At 36.2% G+C, this 21,319-nt stretch overlaps 1 protein-coding gene across 1 annotated transcript; it reads right to left on the bottom strand.

Moving 5' to 3' along the window:
• Nucleotides 1-148: 148 nt before the first annotated feature.
• slc6a15 (solute carrier family 6 member 15) lies at nucleotides 149-18,893 on the bottom strand. The gene is made up of 12 exons (XM_056261212.1): nucleotides 18,738-18,893; nucleotides 16,986-17,461; nucleotides 13,350-13,507; nucleotides 13,045-13,171; nucleotides 12,703-12,884; nucleotides 8,683-8,793; nucleotides 6,786-7,027; nucleotides 6,459-6,648; nucleotides 4,876-5,068; nucleotides 4,004-4,163; nucleotides 2,958-3,120; nucleotides 149-562 (listed from the first exon to the last, which is right to left on the bottom strand). The coding sequence occupies exons 2-12, from the start codon at nucleotides 17,290-17,292 to the stop codon at nucleotides 173-175; spliced, it is 2,223 nt and encodes a 740-aa protein (XP_056117187.1). The 5' UTR covers nucleotides 17,293-17,461; nucleotides 18,738-18,893; the 3' UTR covers nucleotides 149-172.
• Between the last annotated feature and the right edge of the window lie 2,426 nt (nucleotides 18,894-21,319).

Here is a 21,319-nt window from a genome sequence, read left to right as displayed (position 1 = left end):
AAGAGAATAAGAGAATGCTGTCTGTTAGCATTCATGTTCATCTCAATGAGAGGGAGATTGATTGTGATCACTCAGGTGATTGACATCTGAAGTGCTGGAACTTGAAGAGGTTCTTACAGGTTAAATGAACTGACTCTGGTCCTCACAGTTACAGATGACACTGGACAGGTCCTCACAAATCAGATTCGGGCATGTCCGGAATGTCTGTGATATTGGGCATTGTGTATCCAGTGCCGCAGCTACCGTTGAGCGTGACGTCTGCACTTGAAGCAGGGCCGTTCTGCTTACGGTAGTTGGCCGGCATGGGCGATGGGGCTTCGCTCGGCGTCTTTGCGTTGAGAAGACTTGCGTCATCTTCATCCTCTTCTCTGCTCCTACAAGCGGTGTCTTTTATAATGCGGCCCTTCTTGTAGGAGACGGTGGACAGGCCTCCTGCGTTCTCGTCGATGATGTTCAGACAGCGCAGAATGAAAACCACAGGCACGGGGAGGATGGCGGTGACCACCAGTGAGATGCAGACAGCCAGGCCCCAGGGCGGATAGCTGAGAGTCTGTTCTTGAGCCTGAGAACAGACACAGCAATTGGATTATTCCGGAAAAGGAATAATTCCACTTTAATCCTGTGGTAAAACTGTGCATCGGTAAGCCTTAGAATGACCTGGGCTTAAAGAAACACAGCTTTTCTTTTCAGTCAATTTTTCTGAAAAGCAATGGCATTAACTTATCTCAATAGTCACGTATAGATCAATGCTCATAATTGCACTAGTCACACCAATAAATGTCCTTACCCTAAGCTTTCTTTTTAAAACTGACAATTACTGTAATAAGATGCACAATTCACTTTATCATTGTTACAGGTTTGCTATAGTTATTGTATTATATAATCAGCAGTGTATTAGAATGATTTGTGAAGGATCATGTGACACTGAAGACTGGAGTAATGGCTCCTAAAAATACAGCTTTGCCATCACAGGAAAAAATTACATTTTAAAATAGAAAACAGTTATTTTAAATTGTAATAACTTTTCACAATATAATTGTTTTTACTGTTTTTTTTTTGTTTGTTTTTTTAATGAAATACATGCAGCCTTGGTGGGCATGAGTCATTTGCCCCCCCCCCCCCCCCCCCCCCCAAAACCATTAAAATCAAAAATTTTGGATTTATTTATTTTATGGTGAATGCAAGATGTACATTTTATTTTTTACATGCATTTGCAGGTGCTATGCTCCCACATTTATTATCCCTCATTTTGATTTATTGACTGTAAGATTGTGCTGTTGTAAACATTTGTAAATGCTTAATATTTTCCCAGAAAACTACTTTAAAGTGATTTTTAAAGGACAATAAAACTGACTTTGATTTTGACATGATCGCTGTGATGTGTAAAGGCGGCTATAGAGTGCTGCAGGGATGACATTTTTGTAGGCCATTTTAGCACTTCCAATTCCATTTATTCTGAAGTAAATGGTTGTTTCCGAAATCTCATACTTCCCTACTGTATAGTAAGTGAAAAACAGTATGTGACGAGTTCTGTCAGGACCACTATCGTCAAATACGATTGACAATTAGCATACAGTTTGGATTGGCGGTATGGTTCTGTTCTGGGCAAGAACTCCATGCGCATCCATGCAGCCTAGCATAGATAAGAGCAGCGAGAGCAGCAATAACCCCCCTTAGGGTGAACAGAACAGAACCAACATGAATGTATTGCAGATATCATTAATTCAAGATTTTAAAGTACAACATAATTCTAGAATTTATTCTGATTCAAGGGGAATCAGAATGCCAAATCCTGACTGGGCGAGAGGAGGAGCTGGGGATGGAGGAGGGAAATTAGCTCCTGAGAAACGCGATAGCTGCTGATAATACTGAAGGAGCTTATATATGTATACAGTGATAGGCGTCATATTCCTATAGGTAGATGTGGATAAGCTGCGTGACCTGTCAGAACTGACGCTACGCTTGATTAGAATGACTGAATTCATAGGACTCAAAAAAGTGGGTAAAGGGCCTTTCCAAATACCCACACTTGCGGTCTTTGCACTTGACCACTTGTCTACTAGCATGACGTTTTCCTGTATTTGGCCCAAGTGTTCAAGTAGGCGTGAAGACTGCAAATGTGAGTAGAACTTTTGATTACCCGATAGGACACACTTATCTGTTTACAGAGCTTTATTTTGATTTTCAATACTTTGCATTTTAAAATAAACTTCTAAATGTCTGGTCAGTAGTCCCTATGTAACAGAAGACACAATGTAAAATTGTGGTGCTTCTAATTAAGTGAATTAAGGGCACTGAGCTTTGGCATTTTTTTTAGACAAGGGACAGTCTTGCGCACTCACTTCCTGTTGCGTGCCACGTGTTCTCAAGTGTCCAAGACCACAAGTGTGGGTATTTGAAAAGGCCCAAAAAGTACCCGGATAACCTACTTCCAGCGGGATTCTGAAGTTAAATACGATGGACACTTTACTATCCCATGAGGCCACGGGAGAGGATGACACTGGAAGGTCACATGATGTTGACAACATCACATGACACATTGAATGTAGTATATCCGTATTACATTCATACTACACACATACTATATAGAACATACTTTTTAGCGGTCGCAAAGTAAGTACTTATTTAAAATAAGTACCTACTCAAGAGAAAATGTGATTTCAGACACTGCTAATGATTTTTTCAATAAATGCCTGAAAAAGTGTCTGTGGTTAACACAAGCTCAAGATATGTTTATTCTATAGCATAAAATACATCAATACACCCTTGTGATTTTTTGAAGTTTTTACTTTTCTTTATCAAGAAAAAATAGAACACTTATAGGTGAAATAATCAGTATGGAATCTGTACCTCTCTGAATAAAAAGTGTCTGAATAAAATGATGACCAAGTTCAAAACATTTTTATTAAGTTCAAGTTCAAAACATTATTGTATCTTAAGTATTAAAGTGTACCCACCAGTTGCTGGTTCCATGCGCTGTAACTAGGTGGCGACAGTCCCAGCTGAATGAGACTTGCGGCCAGAAGACCCAGCAGCAGGACTGGTGTGACAAACTTCCACATATAGTAATAGAAGCGGTATGGAGTGAAACCAAGCATGTCCTTCAGATCCTCAAAGAACCTGAATAAAACCAGAGAAGAGAGAGGCATCAATGCCACAATCACGGCAAATTAGCTTAGAGTTGCTGCTAAACTAACTGCAGTTTGCATTTTTTGCAAAATAATTTTGTCAGATAAAACCTAGTTTAGTGTTTCGATCTTCCCTCATTTTTAAAATATTTAAAAATATAACACATTTTCCTTATAATTTGATGGTTTAATCAAACTAAAATAAATCCCCATGCCAATTCTCTCCATACATAACTTTTGGCCACTACTGTATGAAATTTAATTATAATTACAATATAATTATAACTATATTTATTTTTCATTGGTTAGTTTGTAACCGTAACAAACTTTAATTTCAATAAATATATATAAAGATGACAACAAATACTTGTCACATCAATATACAGCTCAGTATTCAGTATCTTAAATGTCTTAAATCAATTAGTTATTTTTAAAATTTAGTCTTAAATATTTTAAATAGTTCTAATAAAAAAAGTAAAATGAACAAAACAAAAGCAAAGTATGAATAGTCTGTATGTATGTTCTCTGAGCAAAACCACAAATACATGTCCATATTTTAAACTCAAAACATTTATCAAATATCTTAAAATATCTTTTTCAGATATCTTAGACTTTCAAATTGCGTACGGGCCTTTTTTCAGTCAATTCCACAATCAATTGAAGGTAGTAGTTTATGTAATTTAATTTGGTTGTGAAAGCAATCTATTATTTTATGATTACATGATTATAATTACATTCTTAAGGTAGTATAAGACCGTAACAAACTTGAATTTTAATAAATGTAGTTGATAAATTCTCTTGATATAAATACGTCGCTCATCATGCCACCAGAAGGCGCTGTAAGCTCTCTAATAGAGGCTGAGTTCGTAACATACTTGTCGGTGCCGTAGACCCAGGCCACAGCAATGTTCTCCAGAAGAACAACAATGAGCAGTGGTAGAGTGGCAGAATAATCGTCAAACATGGCCACAAAGTAGTTCCCAGATCGCTGGACAAATATTAAACCAATAAAGAAGGCAAGTACACAGCAACCAACTGTAAAGAAAGCAGAGAGCAACAATGTGTATTAGAAATCAAAAGGATAAGTTAACCTGGTAATGGGAAGGGGGTACGATGTTATCCTCTCAGTAGTTTATGAAAGCTCATAAGAGTTATTATGGTCATAAATGTAACGCGTTTTTCTGCGTCTGTGGGTGGGCATTGCATTGTTGACTTTTGTGAGTAGCGGAAGTAGCAGCTACATGTGGAAATGCGTCTTCTTTTTGTCAGCCCGATGAGTTTTCCGAACATAAATCGTTACTTTATCATATCCATCAACAGAAACCTTTACGTGGATACATTTAAGTGAAATTATTTAGGTTTAATCTGATTAAATGTCAATTAAAGCCATGCAGTATAAAGTAAAAGTTTGGGGTCAGTAGAATTAAAAATAAAAGATTATGGATGCATTAAATTGATCAAAAGTGACAGTAAAGACATTTATAATGTTACAAAATATTTATATTTTAAAGATTAAGGGAAAAATATATCACGATTTCCACAAACATATTAAGCAGGACAACTTTTTTCAACATTGATAATGTTTGTTGTGATTAAAGGAATAGTTCAGCTAAAAATGCAAATCTATCATATGGTTTCAGAGACAGCTAGATCAAATAATGATCCATTATATTCTTGAAACTATGAAGTAAAAATGTTTCCTTCTCTCTATATTGCAGAGTCATGTTTTTGTTTGGCATTGGCTGACCTGTGAGGTATTCCTTCCGTACTTTGAAGGTGTCCACAATGGGGGTAAGGATGCCCTGGATAGTGCCAAACATGCTGCCCAGTCCCAGATTGACCAACATAAGGAAGAACATCACAGACCAAAAAGGTGAGGCTGGGAAATGGGTCATGGCTTCAGTGAAAGCGATGAAGGCCAAGCCTGTGCCCTGCACCGCCTGTGAGAGAAAAGGTAAAGGTAGGATTCTAGCATGCCTTCAAAAACATGAACATAAATAAATAAATAAAAAGACAAGTGTAAGAATAGGCTTGACTTATATCATGGCAGCGTATTTTGCACAGGCAAACATAACTTATATTTTCCTCAGAAAAAGTAAAATATACTTGATCATATTTTAAAAAATTTTAATGTCAAGATGTACACCTGTTTATTCTGTACTGTTAAAATGCTGTATTCTGCATGATTAATTCAACATGTTTTAGTGTGAGGGTTTACATCGAAGCAAGCAGAAACTTACAAAAATAGATTTGGGTAAAACGAAACACATCAAAAGATGCAGGAGGAAATGTGACTGTGTAAAGAAAGAGCCTCATATTCTAGGCGGTCTATGACGGTTCTTAGAGGTGTGTATGTGGTTTAATCTGATAACGCCAACACGTACCGCATTTATTTCCTTTTGTTTCATCATGCAGTGCCTCTTGATCTCGTTCAAACTGAAGGCCACTAAAGTTTCCTTTTATTTTGGTTCCTTTTATTTTATTTATATAAATAATTGATATAATTGATGTGTCGATTACAAATAAGGATTTCTGAGAAAAAATCTAGTTTAAATAAATTTAATTTTAGAAAACATTTATATAATTTTCAAGGAATTATATTCTACAATGTATTTTAAATATATATTTAATAATTATATTAAATATTTCACAGCTGAAAGGTTTGTTTGAACTGCGTCCTCTACACAGAATAAAAGATAAAAAAGGTAATTGCGACTTTTTATCTCACAATTCTGCCTTATATTCTCAGGAAAAAAAAGTCAGAATCGCGAGATGTTAACTCGCAATTGTGAGAGAGAAAAAATCGCAATTATCTTTTAAAAATGTTTTATTCTGTGGTGGAAAAAAGCTTCCACATAAAGGGCCTTTACATTTGCTAACCAATGTTTTTTTCTTTTCTTTTTTTGTTGTTGTAAAAAACAAACAAGCAGGCCTAGCCCAGGTGAGAAAAAGTAAAGCATAAGTAACAACATATTAATTTCCATAAAAAGTAACTTAGTAGTTACTTTTTTAGGGAGTAACACAATATTGTAACACATTACTTTAAAAAGTAATTTTCCCCAACACTACTCATCATTGACCCCTATCTATTTTGTTTGTTTGTCTGATTTTCTAATAGCTGTGAAGTATGGGTTATGGGCTTTAAAATGACTTTTGATAGTGAGTGCTCTCTAGTGTTGTATTAACTTTCAAAACATGACTGGAGAGAGAGCCTAACCACCAGGGTTAAATTCCATGGAAAGTTTGTGTATATCAGTTGTCTCTAAGGTTTCCCCGTGTGTCTCTAAGGTTTCCCCGTGGTGTATCAGTTCTCTTGAAGCTCCTCCTCACCTTGTTCAGCTCCTCTTTGATGTCGCAGTTGTCTAAGCCTAGGCGTGGGTAATCGTTTTCCATCACGCCCTGGATAATGCTGGTCATTTGCTGGTAGTCCTCTGGGCTAACATTACTGAAGTTAATATGGTGTGGGATCAAGCTTGGATTGATCTCTTTGCCAAGGAAATCAATGATCTTCTTTGTGTTCCTAAGATACATTAAAACAAGAAATTAAACTACCGGTCATTGCAGTTTGATGACATTTATGGACTGTATATTTATTTTCAATAATATGTGGAACTTGCTACTAAACTGCTTCTCATGGTTAATTGGTTTTGAACTTACATTTCCACACATTTGTCAATCATGATGTTGGCTTTGAAGCCCAGCACAGCGAACACTACTAGAGTGGCCAACACTGAGGTGAAGAAGTTAATGAAGGAGACCAGCACAGCATCGAAGTGGCAGTTGTTGTCTCGCTTGTTGTAGCTGGAGAATGCGATAACACCACCGAAACCAAGACCCAGGGCAAAAAAGACCTGCGTGGCAGCCTCACGCCACACTTTGGGCTCCAGCATGATTTCCAGCTGTAACAAGATAGTGTGGTTTATTATTTGTCACATGCTAAATCATCCACAGTGATATGCTTTTTATTTAGAATATCTGAAAACATCAGAAAATATATCAATTTGCCTATGGTTAAAGTAAACTGAGAAGCCAATAATCTCAAAATGGACAAATATTTCTTTTTTTAACCACCGCAAGCTGATATATAGACCGATTGCTTCTTTAAACATTGGGCTACATCACATATTTTAACATATGATCATATTAAATAATTATCTTGAGTCATATACACACACACACACACAGTAACACTCTTAAAGGGAAATTCTTTCATCATTTACTCACTTTTGTATCGTTCCAAAGCTGTATGACTTATGAGGGTTATTATCATTATAACTAAAACTATCAAAAAACATTGTTGTTAATTGAAATAAAGCAAAAATAAATGAATATTAGATGGACAACTTAAATTGAATGAAAATTAGAAAATGTTAAATATTGCCTCAGCAACTACCTGAAATAAGTTTAAGTTGAAGCACTAAAATTACTGAAAAAAACTGTAAATAAAAAGCTTAAAACTGAACTAAAACTAAAACTGATATAAAAATAAATGAAACCTTTATAGTAATATTTAAAAAGAACAAAACCTAATAAAAGTGACAAAATCACATAACAAAATTACTAAAAAATATTAAAATATATTTTTTTTATATATATATAATAATATATAAATAATACCAAAATAACACTGTGACTTATTTTTCTTTTGTGGAACATAAAAGAAGATATTTTGAGAGAATTTTTTTTTTTTTTTTGCCATATAATGGATGTCAAAACTGTTTGGTTACCAACATTTTTCAAAACATCTTTTTTTGTGTATTGCAATAAGAATAAGAAATGCATCTATGCAAGGTTTGAAGTAAAATACAACAGGAGAGTAAATTATGACAGAATATACATTTCTAGGGTGAACTGTATCCCTTTAAATATTAATAGAATCATACTTAATCAGCCTTTTTAGCTACTGAACTGCACCCTTGATAACATAGATGTAAAAACAGCTCTAAAAAGCTTGTTAAATATAGGATTTTATATAAAAAAGAAAAATTACAATCCCCCCCCCCCCCCCCCCCCCATTTGAGCAGCGCAGTGATTGTAATGGCTATGTATGTACTAATTACCATTGTGTGTGAAACAGAAGCAGTACAAATCTAAAGCTTTGGCTACGTACTATCATTTAATTGTGTGTTACACAAACCACCCTCTGATAAGACTCTGAAGCGACATATAACTCAACAAGGGACACATTGACAGCCCTTTGCACTGAGGAGAAAATGTGACCACATCTTGTGTCTGTGTTGGATGGATATTATGTAAAATAGCTGGCACAATTAGACAGTCTGCTGCATTTCAGTGTGTGCTGATGGAAGATTTAATTCACTTCTGCCGAGTCACATCACAAATGCATGCTGGGAAATCTGGCTAGGGTATTGTTTCCATAGATACATCTACTGGTCTTCACCGAACTGAGACGAGTGATACACATGGGAATTAGTTATGGATGATTACGGTAATTCTCAACAAATTGGATTAATTGCTGCAGTGTGAACCAGAGCATGTAGAGTAAATTGGTCTAACCATTGTGGTAATGTGTCATCTTCTTACATGGTCTTACCTTCGGGGTGAACATGTGGATGATGCCGTCTATAGAACCTTTGAGTAGGAAAGCACGAACCAGGAAACAAATAAGCACCACATAGGGGAACAGAGAGCTGAAGTACATCACCTGCAGTCAGACATAACCAAACGGATTATCAAATAATGTCAATGTAAAATTGAATGCTAGTGTTTCTTAAGCTGTAAGATCATTTTCTGCACATAAGGGGCAGAAAAATGTGCCCTCACTTGCTGACTTTGCTGACAAACTATGAATCGACTGTAAGGCTTTTTTTTTATATAGTGCAGCCAATTCTGGTTTGTTTTCCAAACCTTTAAAGTCCCCCTGAGTGTGAGTGAGTGGAGGCGGGGCTAATTTGCATATTCATTGAACCGTGTATACTAAATGAGGCAATGGTGAAGAGTTACATTCAAGTTATTTAATGTTTAAATATGCTTAAGTATGTAATTTTGGTGATCACAGATGAGTTTTAAGGGATAAAATAATTGACTACAGGGGGACTTTTAGTTACGTTTTCAAACCTAGACAGTCAGTCATTTTACAAAAGAAGAAATCAGATGCATTTGTTCAAGCATTACAGTGAAAGAATTATTTTATTACAATACACAGCTCATTTTGAATGAGCGTTAATGAAGATAGATGGTTTCTTTAAGCCAGATGGTGTAGTTAAGGCATCTATAGCAGGCCTGAATGTAACATGTGACTGTAAATGTGTGAATTGACACACAGCTGCAGACACTTTGTGTGTGATGTTAAATGCCAGCCTGCATGGCCGGTCCGATCAGACTGAAGCATATTTCCAGAAATCTGACATATGGATTTTGTTTTGATCTAGTTTGTAATATCTGGGTTTCATTTTGCCGTTCAGAATACAACTAAACACATTTGAGTCAGAACTATTTTTTCTGACTGTCTGAACAAAGCCTAGTCTTAAGTGTCTACTGCTTATCCTGCATGACAATACATTTATAGTCTTCTACAGAACTGAGATGATGATACTGATTGCGGTTTGTCGAGAGATGTTGTAACCAAAGGCTTTGCTCTAAACATGTACATCAGAAAAGATAGAACTGTTGAGTTTTATATCTTCCATTTTTGCCAACAATGAGATCAAGTGTGACTCAGTGTTGTTATTGTTAACTAAAACTAAATCAAAAGTGATTACAAATAGTTTTCGAAAACTGAAACAAAGCTAAAAAATATAAATATAAGATGAAACATTTTAACTTAAAATTCAGAATGTTTCCTTGGCAACTAGCTGATATAAATAAGATTACATTGAAGTATTAAAGTTACTAAAACTAAATGTAATAAATATATATATATTTTTTTTAAATATAAAAAAAAAAATATTAAATATTATAATAGTATATAGATTATATAAAAACTACTACAATAACACTGGTGTGACTCAAAACCTTGTGGCAATGGGAACAGTTGGTTCTCTTTATGAGTTCAGTACAGTCATAAAGTCACACCCCAAACATAATTTTCATCATTTTCTATTTTACAATGATTAATACTTAACTTAATCCTTAAAGCATATACATAATTTATTTTATGGACACGTTTTAATTTGGTTCGTATTATTCATTTTTAATGTGTATTTTAGGAACTTGCCTTGCATTGAGGTTATACATTTTAACAGTTCATGCTGTTGAAATCCAGATTCAAATCCATGACCGTGGCATTACTAGCACCATGCTCTGACATGAAAATGTGTGCAGTCATATATTAATTTAAATTACTTTTTGAAGTAAACAAAACGGCCTTTGTTGATGGCATTAGTGAATTACTGTACATACTGTATGACCAAAATGCTCAAAAGGCTATACTGACTCATCTCTGATTCATCAAGGGCGGACCAGTCTTATAGTGTAAAGTCTTAACTTTAACTATCCCACAACTTAGAAGATTAAAAGACATTTCTTTATGGTTCCCCAAAAGTGAAGCATCAAAAAGGTTATATGAAGATCCTTCAAATAAATATATCCTTCCTCCTGCAGACACAACTCTAATTCTACAGTACAGTATCCTCAAACACCAATAATTGTAGTTGAGTAAGGTTACTGGGTACAGTGCCACAGAACTGTGAATAGGGATGGTGCACATAAAACCATGGCAACCAGCATTGCCATGCTTTTGTGCACACAAAATGACAAAGAAGAAGAAAAAAATCACTAGGATTTTTTTTTTTTTTGTGAAATACGCTTTTGTGGGAATGTTGAATGAGAGATTGGTATTCTTTTGTGAGGTAAATCCTAGATTAGGCTTCAAAGAATGTCTTTATCCCCTTCAGAGTATAGCATATATATCCCATACTATAATATCCTTACTGACTGAGGGGCCACACTTACACAGTAGAAGGGATTGCAGTCCCTTTAACTGGCAATATATTGAAGTCACCATGAAACCAAAATGAACATTTCCTCTTATTTAATATTGCTGGAATATTGCTGTATTTACTAATTCTAAATGATTTATCCGTTCACATCATTATTATTAGTATTATTTAATTCATGTACCCTTTTAATCTTTAACTTCCCTTCTTCTCTTCTCTGATGGCGTGTGGGCGGGAAAACCTGTGAGATCACAGCAATAGCAAACCACAACCATCCAACGAGCCAATCAATTGCTGATGGACAATATCAAAGTCCTTTTAGGCAAGTCATGCCACTCGGCCGCCATCTTGGCAACGCCTCCGGGCAGCTATTTCGGACTAACAAGACCAGGCTCCTATCTAAATGAATGGGCAGAGAGTCAGAACTGCACTTTCACTGGTCACCAGGACATAAAAACTGCTTGTATAGAAACAGCAGTAAAATATGATAAAAATCGCTGAAAAAGTTTGATGACTTTGCCCCAAAATAAGGTTTAAAAGGCCTTTTTCCCCACAGGTTATACGTTTACTACGCATGCGGAAGGGTTCTCGTCTCCGCTGTCGCAAACCTCAACTGTGCGCATGCGTCAGTGGAACCAGACGATAGGCTTACATGTTTCCCGGCTTGACTGTTAAAAGCAGACGATTGGCTTTCCAGCGGGAGGGGCGGGGCATGTGCATACAACCGCCATCTTTGGCGTTACGGATTTTCCCTATATAGTTGTATTGAGGATTGAGGAAGTGGCATGTCTCTATATAAATTGTCTTTGACAATATCAAGTCTAGAGACGCTGCTGCCAAACACTGTTGAGAGACGCATAGACTCTTCACATACGATCTCTCTCTCTCTCTCTCTCTCTCTCTCTCTCTCTCTCTCTCTCTCTCTCTCTCTCTCTCTCTCTCTCTAACTGCATTAATAACTGCATTAGTTTGCTATCAGTGGCTGAAGCCTCTTCCAGCTCTAAAGTGACATTTTGGAATTAGCAACTGAGTTTTAGGATTAGATGCTTAAGAAATTAGTCCTACACATAAGAGCGATTTAAGGACAAAAACCTGACAAATGTCTTGAAATACATCATCTGAACAATGTTTTGAGGTGTGGTAACTTTAGTCTAAGCAGAATAATTGACTCCGGGTCGGTGAATTATTGAAAAATAATACACACCCGAGGCATTACCACCTCGGGTGTGCATTATTTTCCTAATAATTCAACAGCCTGTCGTCAATTATTCCTTACCTATGTATAATTATATGTATTCTTTTTACATATCCACTATGATAATGGATGCCTTTAAAAAATTAAAATCCCTCAATATGTTGTTTTAACTTCTTTAGGGGGTTTTAATACCCACATGACTTGAAAATCAGCTGTCAAAAGGGAACCGGGTCAAAAGTTCACTGATGTCAGAGAACCACATTTGGTTTTATCCATATGGACGCTGCATCACGTTTCACAAAGTTGTGCAGGCATGGATCACATGAGAGGCCGATGGTTCTCATTGTTATAGGAAAGATCAGTCTGAGGGTCAGTGTTTCTCTCTGTGCTACTTTTAAGACATCCCTTGAGGTCTTGGCTGACTTTATTCTGTACCTAAAGGCAGACTTTCCTAGAACAAAATACAAAACACTTTTCTTACCTTTCCAGAAGACTGGATACCCTTCATCATAGCAAGACACACCATGGTCCAAGCAACCAACAGGCACAAAGTCATCTTCCAGTTAAGTCCTCCACTCTCAGAGATGGAATCGGAGATATCCAGGGCCACACGATACCAGTAGAACGTAGTAGCTGAACTTTTCTCACACTCTGGTTCAATATCTACAAAATAACATGAAACTTATAATCTTGTACAGCATTATAAGATTCATTCGAAAAGTTATTCAGTATATTAAAATCTATTGTTTTCTGCCTACATACAGTATGTCATATATGGAATGTATTTTGAAAAATAAAAAGCGTCATTTCATGGTCTTCTTACATGTATTCGTTTTGTTTTTGACCAGGGGACACTCGTGCCAAGGAAGAGGATGCTGGAAGGACTGCGAGAAGTAGAAGAGACTCCAGCCGATGATGACATTGTAGTAGAGCGCCACAAAAAAGCACACCTGCAATTAGAGAGAATGCAGTTAAATGTATTAACTACACCCTCTACTCCATCTCGCCATGTCTTTAAAAGGTTTAATTAGTTACCTCTCCCCTGAGCAAAGACAGTGTCCGTCTTTGGTTATTTTTATACAGTGCACTTAAAATAACGTGCGTCTACATGAAAGCTCTGATATTCACCAAACAGCTGGCGAAGCCGATGCCACCCAGGCGTGGACTGATGAAGTTCCACACCCCGATACTCCCCCGTCGGATGCGCTGGCCCACTGCTAGCTCCAGGAAGAAGAGGGGAATTCCTATCACCACCAGCAGAATGAAGTAGGGAACCAGATACGCTCCTACAAAGAGGAGAACTGGTTATGGCCCTATTTATTTTGGAACCAAACTTCCACACTGTTATACACAGGACTTGGGATATACAGTATGCCAGATACGGTATGTCACAAGTGACAGTATGTAAATGTAATTAAAGCAATTACCCATTGTAATCCAACATTCTTCAAGGTCAATGTTTGATAATTCTTAAACTGTCATTATTGGTGTCATCTAAATGACACCAATGTTACTGTTTTTAATGTTACTGTGTATTTTTCACTTTTCCTGGTTTTATGTCGATTTATTAATCTATTCATTTATTAGTTTCTTGATTTATGGTTATTTATCATGCTAATCATGTAATTTTTTTGTGTCTAATCCAATGTTGTTTTGGTATTTTTTGTACAGTATTTATTAATATTTTGAATTAGCTTTTATTTTTTATATTTCAGTTAGTTGCCAAGGCAACATTTTAAATATTTATTTTTTTCATCAATTTATTTTCATTTTGTTTAATTTCAGCTTTATTTTAAGACATTTTTTCAATGTTTAATCGTTTTTGTTTTGTAACAACACTGGTACAATCTAACATTTGTTATCAAATATGAAAGAACTGGTTAACCCACTGTTATTATCTGCTAATATTTTCTCTCTTGAAATAAACTCTCATTACAGAGAGCCAAAGAAGGACGAGACTGACATTTCAAAACTGTTCAAGCATTGCCAATGGCACAGGATGGAACATTCCTTCCCAGTGCCTTATGGGGAACAACTTCAATACAATGGCATTGCTTTGAGAGTCCTGCAGGTCTGCTGCTCTTCCAACATGTTGCAGTCATGTGCTTTAACACACAGAAACCTACTGAGATTCACAGATAAGTATGATTTTAGACACCACCATCTGGTATATTTAGAGATTGGAAAACATAAACTAAAGAGTAATTTACACAAATGAAATGAGACTGTAATTACTGCATGTTCTGTAAACTGCAGTATATTTTATCTCATACCAGCTTGGTTTGTAAGGTCTTCAACCTGTCTATTTTGTTAAGTGGCAACTATACAGTACAGGCTTTGGGATATCATGAAGTGTCATTAACAATTTTGAGCCATTTTGCATTGATTCCCTTTGTCAAACGTAATCCAATTTCTGGAGCACCTGACCCAGGCAATGAAAAAGGTGAGCTCCACCACTGATTTTAATGTTTTATCATTCAATTTATTTAGCAGCCTTATTGTAGCCAACAATAGGGGTATTTAGATCTTGTGTTGTGCCCAATTAACTTTAAAATAGTAGAATCTCACCAAAATTGTCATGTTTTTGCATTTTGTTTAAGGTTTAATGTAGGTCAGATTGGTGCGCTGTGAGATGCTTGTTTAAAAATGTATGACTCCATGGGTTGTGCGTAAGATGACATCTGGCAGACTGGGGCAGCAAAACGTCATAGGTGTGTTTCTTTGAGGACAAAATATGCTGTCATTGATGCCACATACTGTAAATGATGCGGTGTTGTGGTTGCTCTGCCCTGGCAAAGACAGAGACAGCCCACACACAGTGCCCTATTTAATCTAATTACAGTTCTGCACAGCAGGGTGGTCACACTCACTTATTATAACCTGGAGTAAGTAGTAAGACACGGCAGGGTTGTGGTCAAATTATCATGCAGTTAGACAGAAAATTGGTCAAACTGTACAAGTGTATGCAAACACAATAGTTTCCTACTACCGGATATGAAAACTAAAATGTAAGACAGTAGAATTCCTTGTAAAAAAAATGATAGCTATTGCATATGTTTCTTTCTTGTCTGTCTTTCTTTCTGATACAGAAATCATCGACTAACTCTGAAAGTGTCTTTTGCAAATGACATAAGGAGAACAAAGAGAGAGACATGAGTAATCTTATCTACTGTATGTCATTGCTCTCAGGGAGACTAGGGTAAGAAGCTGTAATCTGCTTTCTCTTGACATTAAACAGCTTTGTATAATCACAGATGGGTAATATAACCTGTGATTATCCTGTAACATGCAAAACGTTTCATTTCAATGCCATGCCTGACTGTTGTGAGAACATAGATCTCTCACTCAAACAACTATTTCTAATTCGTTTTTATTGATTGTTATAGACTATATAAACAAAAGTATTGGGACACCTGACCATTACACCAACAGGGACTGTAATGACATTGCATTCTAAATACATAGACATTAATATTGAGTTGGTCCCCCCAACCCTTTGGTAGCTTGTTTAATGCTGCAGCTTGTTGGATAGTAAGTTACCCACTACAACTAACATGGCGATATGTGTGATCTGATATGAGGCTAATATTTTAGATCTACCGTTGTGTTGGGTTTTGCTCAATATGCGAAGTGGCAGATCAGCGGGCTTGCTGAATATTAAAGTAAGAGACGTCCTCTGTCCCAGACGAAACCTAAAATACTATGTGGAGGATGCCAGATCATTTAGTAATTATAATATGACCACGTGGTGAACCTATGAACCTAACTCGTATTTAAACAACTATATGTCCCTCCCAACTGCTGATGAAATTTACACCCATGACAAGAAGTGATGGCTCGCAATCTCTGTTCCATTTCAGCCCAAAGTTGTTCAACGGATATTATGTCTCAAAATGCCATTCATTTCTTTTAATCGTGTGTATTTTCAGAGAAAGACCTCTGGCACCGAGACTCGTGTTTCCTGCAGACATGTGCAGGAAATGCATAATGAGAACTTACAAATGAGGTGTCAGATATGTCTGACTTTAGGTTGTCAAGTTTTTGAAATGAGGTTTGTTCAAGCATTATAAAAACAATGGTTTATTTAATTCCATTTATATACATTTTGAGGGGAACCACAATTTATTTATCACAATTAAAAAAATATTCTGCAATATTCTGTAATTGCTAGAAGTGTTACTGTGTTACTGAACTGAAAAAGTTCAGTTTCAGATTCAATTCTCGGTCCACAGACTCTCAAGAGACTCAAGAGTGTGTGTGTGTGTTATGAGGACAGAAATTTGTATAATGACATGGATATTACACTGGTATTACAACATGAATGTGATTTATGTGGACATTTCCTGAGTCCTTGTATTTCAAATGGCTTAAAAAAACATACTAAACTGTTTTATTAAAAATGTAAAAATGCATAAAGTTTTCTGTGATGGGTAGGGTTAGTGTAGGGGGATAGAATATACAGTTTGGACAGTATAAAAACCATTACGCCTATGAAATGTCCTCACAAGTACAGCAAAACAAACCTGTGTGTGTGCGTAAATGTATCTTTCCTAACTATGAGTAGAGGTACTGCAATTCAGTATGATGGTGTACTGATAGGATATTCATTTTAAATAAAAAAGGAAAATATAGGATATCTTTGTAAGCTCTAAAATAATGCTGATCATATATCCATATCATATGTATTAAATTGATAATTGTCATTTTGAGACATTTAATTGGATTTACACTCTTTTTATAAAAAATATATTTTGCTTAACCTACCACCACCGTTTTTCTGGCACAAATATGGGAACCTCCAGACGTTGCCCAGGCCCACTGAGAAGCCCACTTGGGCGAGGATGTACTGGAGCTTGCTGCTCCAGGCGGGTCTCTCCTCCTCTTCCTCCTCCTCTTCCTCTGAGCCCTCTTCAACATCCAGCTCCTTATTCTGAGGAACATCTCCTACCATTAGAGAGCTCTTTTTGAAAGAGTCCTCACAGCTATCTTCATTGGAGAGCAAATCTTTGACAGATTCCGTAACATCGTCATCGTCAATCTCTCTCTTGACGGTTTTGCTGTTTTTGGGCATTTGAAAATGTCTTTTTTGTTGATGGGGAGGGAGAGATTCTAGGAAATCCTTTTCGACAGGGTAGGTTTCGTTCAAAAGGGCAGATGTAGGTCAAAGAGAGGGATTTAGTCAACAGAAAGAAAAGTGTGGGTTGATGAAATGTTTATCTCATTTTCACGGTACAGGCTTCCTGTTAGATACAAAAACAAAGAACAGAAACTAGACAGCTTAATTCCCCGCCTAACATGATGCAATATGACACTTACTTGCATGTTAAATGTCCTTAAAAAAATATGACTTGCAAATTAAATATTTTTGTAGCAATAACCTATTGTTTGACATCAGGCAAATCACACAAATCTTTATTTTTCTTCACCGACTGCATATCACAGAAACAGGTGTAATTCCCAGAATATATCATTATAAGTTGGGACAGTTTATGAATTGCGTTTAGGGAAAAAAATAGATAGAGAACATAGAGAGTAGGCTAATTTCGCATTCATTCTAGTAACAGCAAATTTGCTAATGTATGCTACAAACGTAAAGCACAATACAGTGTTTTCAATAGCAGGAGGCTGTGAACCATGACTCGCATCACAGCTTCCATCTGATATCAAATGTCATTTAAACCAACCGAATCGTTTGGAACACGATCATATTTCCCATCTAAATAATTTAAGCCCCACTTCATAGCACGAGGTCGGTTCATTTGCATAAGAACCCAAACAGACATGAGCGCGCCTTCTGTGATCACGTGGCCGCATCGCCCCAGAAAAAGGTTTGAAGAGCGGATTTGCAATAGATGGACAGCAAAATGTAAAATAATAGTAATCACGCAATTAAATCAATCTTTTGTGGATCAAAACCTCTGGTTTTGTACATTGTATACTAAACCACGAGTGTAGGCAACAATGTGAATGATACTGCCGGGCCGCTCTCGGTCGAAGCTCATGATTAACAGATTTCTTTCAAGGCTGCACCTTTTTATAAATCAGCCTCCAGCAGAACACATTTTGGCCTCTTCGTTATTGAATTTACAGTAAAATCTCTTAAAAATTACGCCTATATTCTCTAAAATCTTTTAAAAATTAGCTCATTAAAAAAAAGCATCGTTAAAATAAGGTCATGAAATCTATATGCGCATATAGGGTGTCAACAATAGGCTAAAGTAAATAATGTGTCATTAGCAAAGGCCAGTGTGTCAACATGTGTAGATCCAATTTAAATTCCGCTTATTTTAGGAAAAATACTGACTGAAAATAGACAATTACGCTCATGCGAATATCACTTATTATTTACGAATGAAATACAATATATTTGTAAAGAACTTCATTTTTACCCCCCGCCCGAATTTACTGTCACCCATGTGCGAGGTTTCATCATACACACTGGATGTGGTTACGCAGCCGTTCTCTCATCTGTATTTCAAATAAGCACAATCGAATAGACAAATAAAACAATCTTACCTTATAACGAATCAAAAGGAAATGAGCTAAGGTTTTGAAAAGAGCTGTTTCGACCTAAAGACGGGTTATATTCGATGGTTTGGACATCTCATATACAATCTGATGTAAATGTGATGCAGGAGGCGCAGATGCTCTGTATCAGTGTCGTCCGTCCCACACGAGATTGGGGAGGAAAATGATTTGTGTTCCCCGAAGAACTAAAATAGGCGTGTCTTATGTAGGCTATTAACATAATTTCTTTAAACAGATCAAATAATATGACAACACTTAATTTTGGTTTAAAGTGTGTTTTTTTATGTTTGAAAATCATTTTAAATCGGACCCCCACCCCCACCCCATTACATAAAACAGTGGTACAACCCACTACAGCGCCCACAAGCTGATTTTTTGGGGTGTACCGGTATAACCTCGTGCTTGGGAATCTTACATCAGCTTTACAATAAAATGGCTGAAATCATAGATAGCCTATTGACACGGATTTATTCAAAGGGCCACGACATGTTGGAAACGCAGCTGTTTTGTCTAATTATTATATTAATATTATTATTTTTGTCTTAGAACGGATGTACGGATCTGTAAATGCAGAAACTTGAAATTTGGACTGTCTGAAACGCGCGTCCCTGCTCAGGGAATAAATGAAGAAATCATAGACTGTATAAAACAGGGAGAAATGCGCATAAATTACACTGTTGGGGGCGCTATAGAGAAAACAAAATTAATAAATTGTGACTTTTTGGTTATAATTCATGAACAATTTATAATAACAGTAGGCCCTAAGTGTTTTATATTCACTTGGCTCATGCTCTTCATATCACACGTAGCTCCATTTATTTCCAGTCAAGAATTTTTGAAAAACGTAGGCTAGGCTAATTTTGCCGACTAGTCCTACACTGTTAGACTTTGCCGTAATTTTACAGTTACTTACCGCAAAAAAGCCCAGTAAAATACCATTTATATTATTTACGGTTAACTACTGTAATATGCACTGCATTGTGGGTATTTTTAATGAAATTTACAGTAACTTACTGTATATGGGTATTTGCAGTACTTTACTGTTTATGCAAAAGCAGTAGTGCTACTGTAAATGCATCTCTGCATTATATATGAATGGGCATATAAGCACTGTACAATTAAGGTGTAATCATTGCCTTATAATTCATGGGATGACTGCACTTTTGTTCATTGTGTACACAACTTGTATTACTTATAGGGCTATATGCATATTGTATTTATGTTTTAGGCATATTAAAATGTCATTTGATAATGTTTTATAGTTTTTTCCCCCCATCTTGTTCTGCAGATGAAAATCATGAATCTGCATTCTCATTTATAAGCTATATGCACACGCTGAAAGTTAAATAAAAAAAATAAAAAAAACACATGAATGGAAAGATTTCAAATGAGTTCTTAGTGAGAGACCAGAGTAATTTTTATATTAGCATTTTCTCCAATAAATATATATATTTTTTAAATCCACAACTGGTTCCCATCTATGGTTCCCATACAGGCAATCATTTTTTTATTTTTTTTATTTTTTTATTTATGCCAGGTAAAACAGCACACGTGTGGTGATATAAATGTATTTTTTCATTATTTTAAATTATATATATATATATAAACTTTGCTTACACCTCACAAAATTTAAATTGTTGCCCTCGTGCAAAGCCCGCGACAACCTGGCAGAATGTAAACTGAGGTTTGTTGTGTGACGTCACGTGTCGAGAGTGCGCGCTCATAACGGACGTCCCTGCTGAGAGTGGATCGCATCGCTAGAAGCCAGCTGTGAGTTTTTCGGAGGTAAGTACTTTTTACTGAACAAATTCTTTTATACATTACTTTTACAAAGTAAACCATTACCAATATCAATTAAATATAGCTAAATGTATGAAGTATGGCTATTACAGGAGAATCTGAAGGAACTTTCCTCAAAAACCGCCATTTTCATATCACATTAACTGAAATGTCATAGAATTGACTGACTGCCTTTTCCAGTAACGTTAGATGGACCCAATCTAGTATTTACACAAACAATGGTTTCCCGTCTTTTTTACGACCAGATATGGCATATTTTACTCGTCAGTTAAATGTGTGTGGTGTTTAGGACCTAACGTTAACGTTAGGCCTTGCGCGTTTTCTCAAAGGCACTCTCTCGCGCTCTCTCATAACAAAGTGTACACGATGTAAGAGATGTGACGGCTACATAAGTTACATATACATTCTGGATTCACTCTGCACATAACAGAAATATGACATGTTAAAATAGTAACGAATTTAAAGCAATGTAATGGCAGACTAATAGATTAATAAAAAAATATTCATTGCAACATATTTTAGAAATTCTATGTCAATTATTGGTAAAACTGTAATCTGATTGACTGTGTAAGTGATCAATCTAGCAGTCATCCTAGATCTGTGATTTATCATGTTCATAACATATAGTCATATTAGCCAATAATCATAATGAAAAATAATGTTTCTTCTTTTTCTCTCTTTTCCCTGTGTCAACAGGAGCTAACTACAGCTCAAAGGCTCTTTTAAGAGCCACAGCACTGAGCATCTTTGGCTTTGTAAGTATATGTTTT

The sequence above is a fragment of the Rhinichthys klamathensis genome, unplaced genomic scaffold (genome assembly GCF_029890125.1).
Source record: "Rhinichthys klamathensis goyatoka isolate OS25496 unplaced genomic scaffold, OSU_Roscu_1.1 h1tg000181l_1, whole genome shotgun sequence".
NCBI lineage: Eukaryota > Metazoa > Chordata > Actinopteri > Cypriniformes > Leuciscidae > Rhinichthys > Rhinichthys klamathensis.
The sequence above is the reverse complement of the archived record's forward strand: the minus strand, read 5'-3'. Positions and strand labels throughout refer to the sequence as shown.

What these genes read in the sequence shown, in the direction of transcription:
- slc6a15 (XM_056261212.1), bottom strand. Translation starts at nt 17,292, where the DNA reads ATGCCCAAAAACAGCAAAACCGTCAAGAGAGAGATTGACGATGACGAT. An exon ending in GTGCCAGAAAAACGGTGGTG is followed by an intron (nt 13,508 to 16,985) that starts GTAGGTTAAGCA and finishes TCCTCTTTGTAG; the next exon opens with GAGCGTATCTGGTTCCCTAC. An exon ending in TCGGCTTCGCCAGCTGTTTG is followed by an intron (nt 13,172 to 13,349) that starts GTGAATATCAGA and finishes CTCTAATTGCAG; the next exon opens with GTGTGCTTTTTTGTGGCGCT.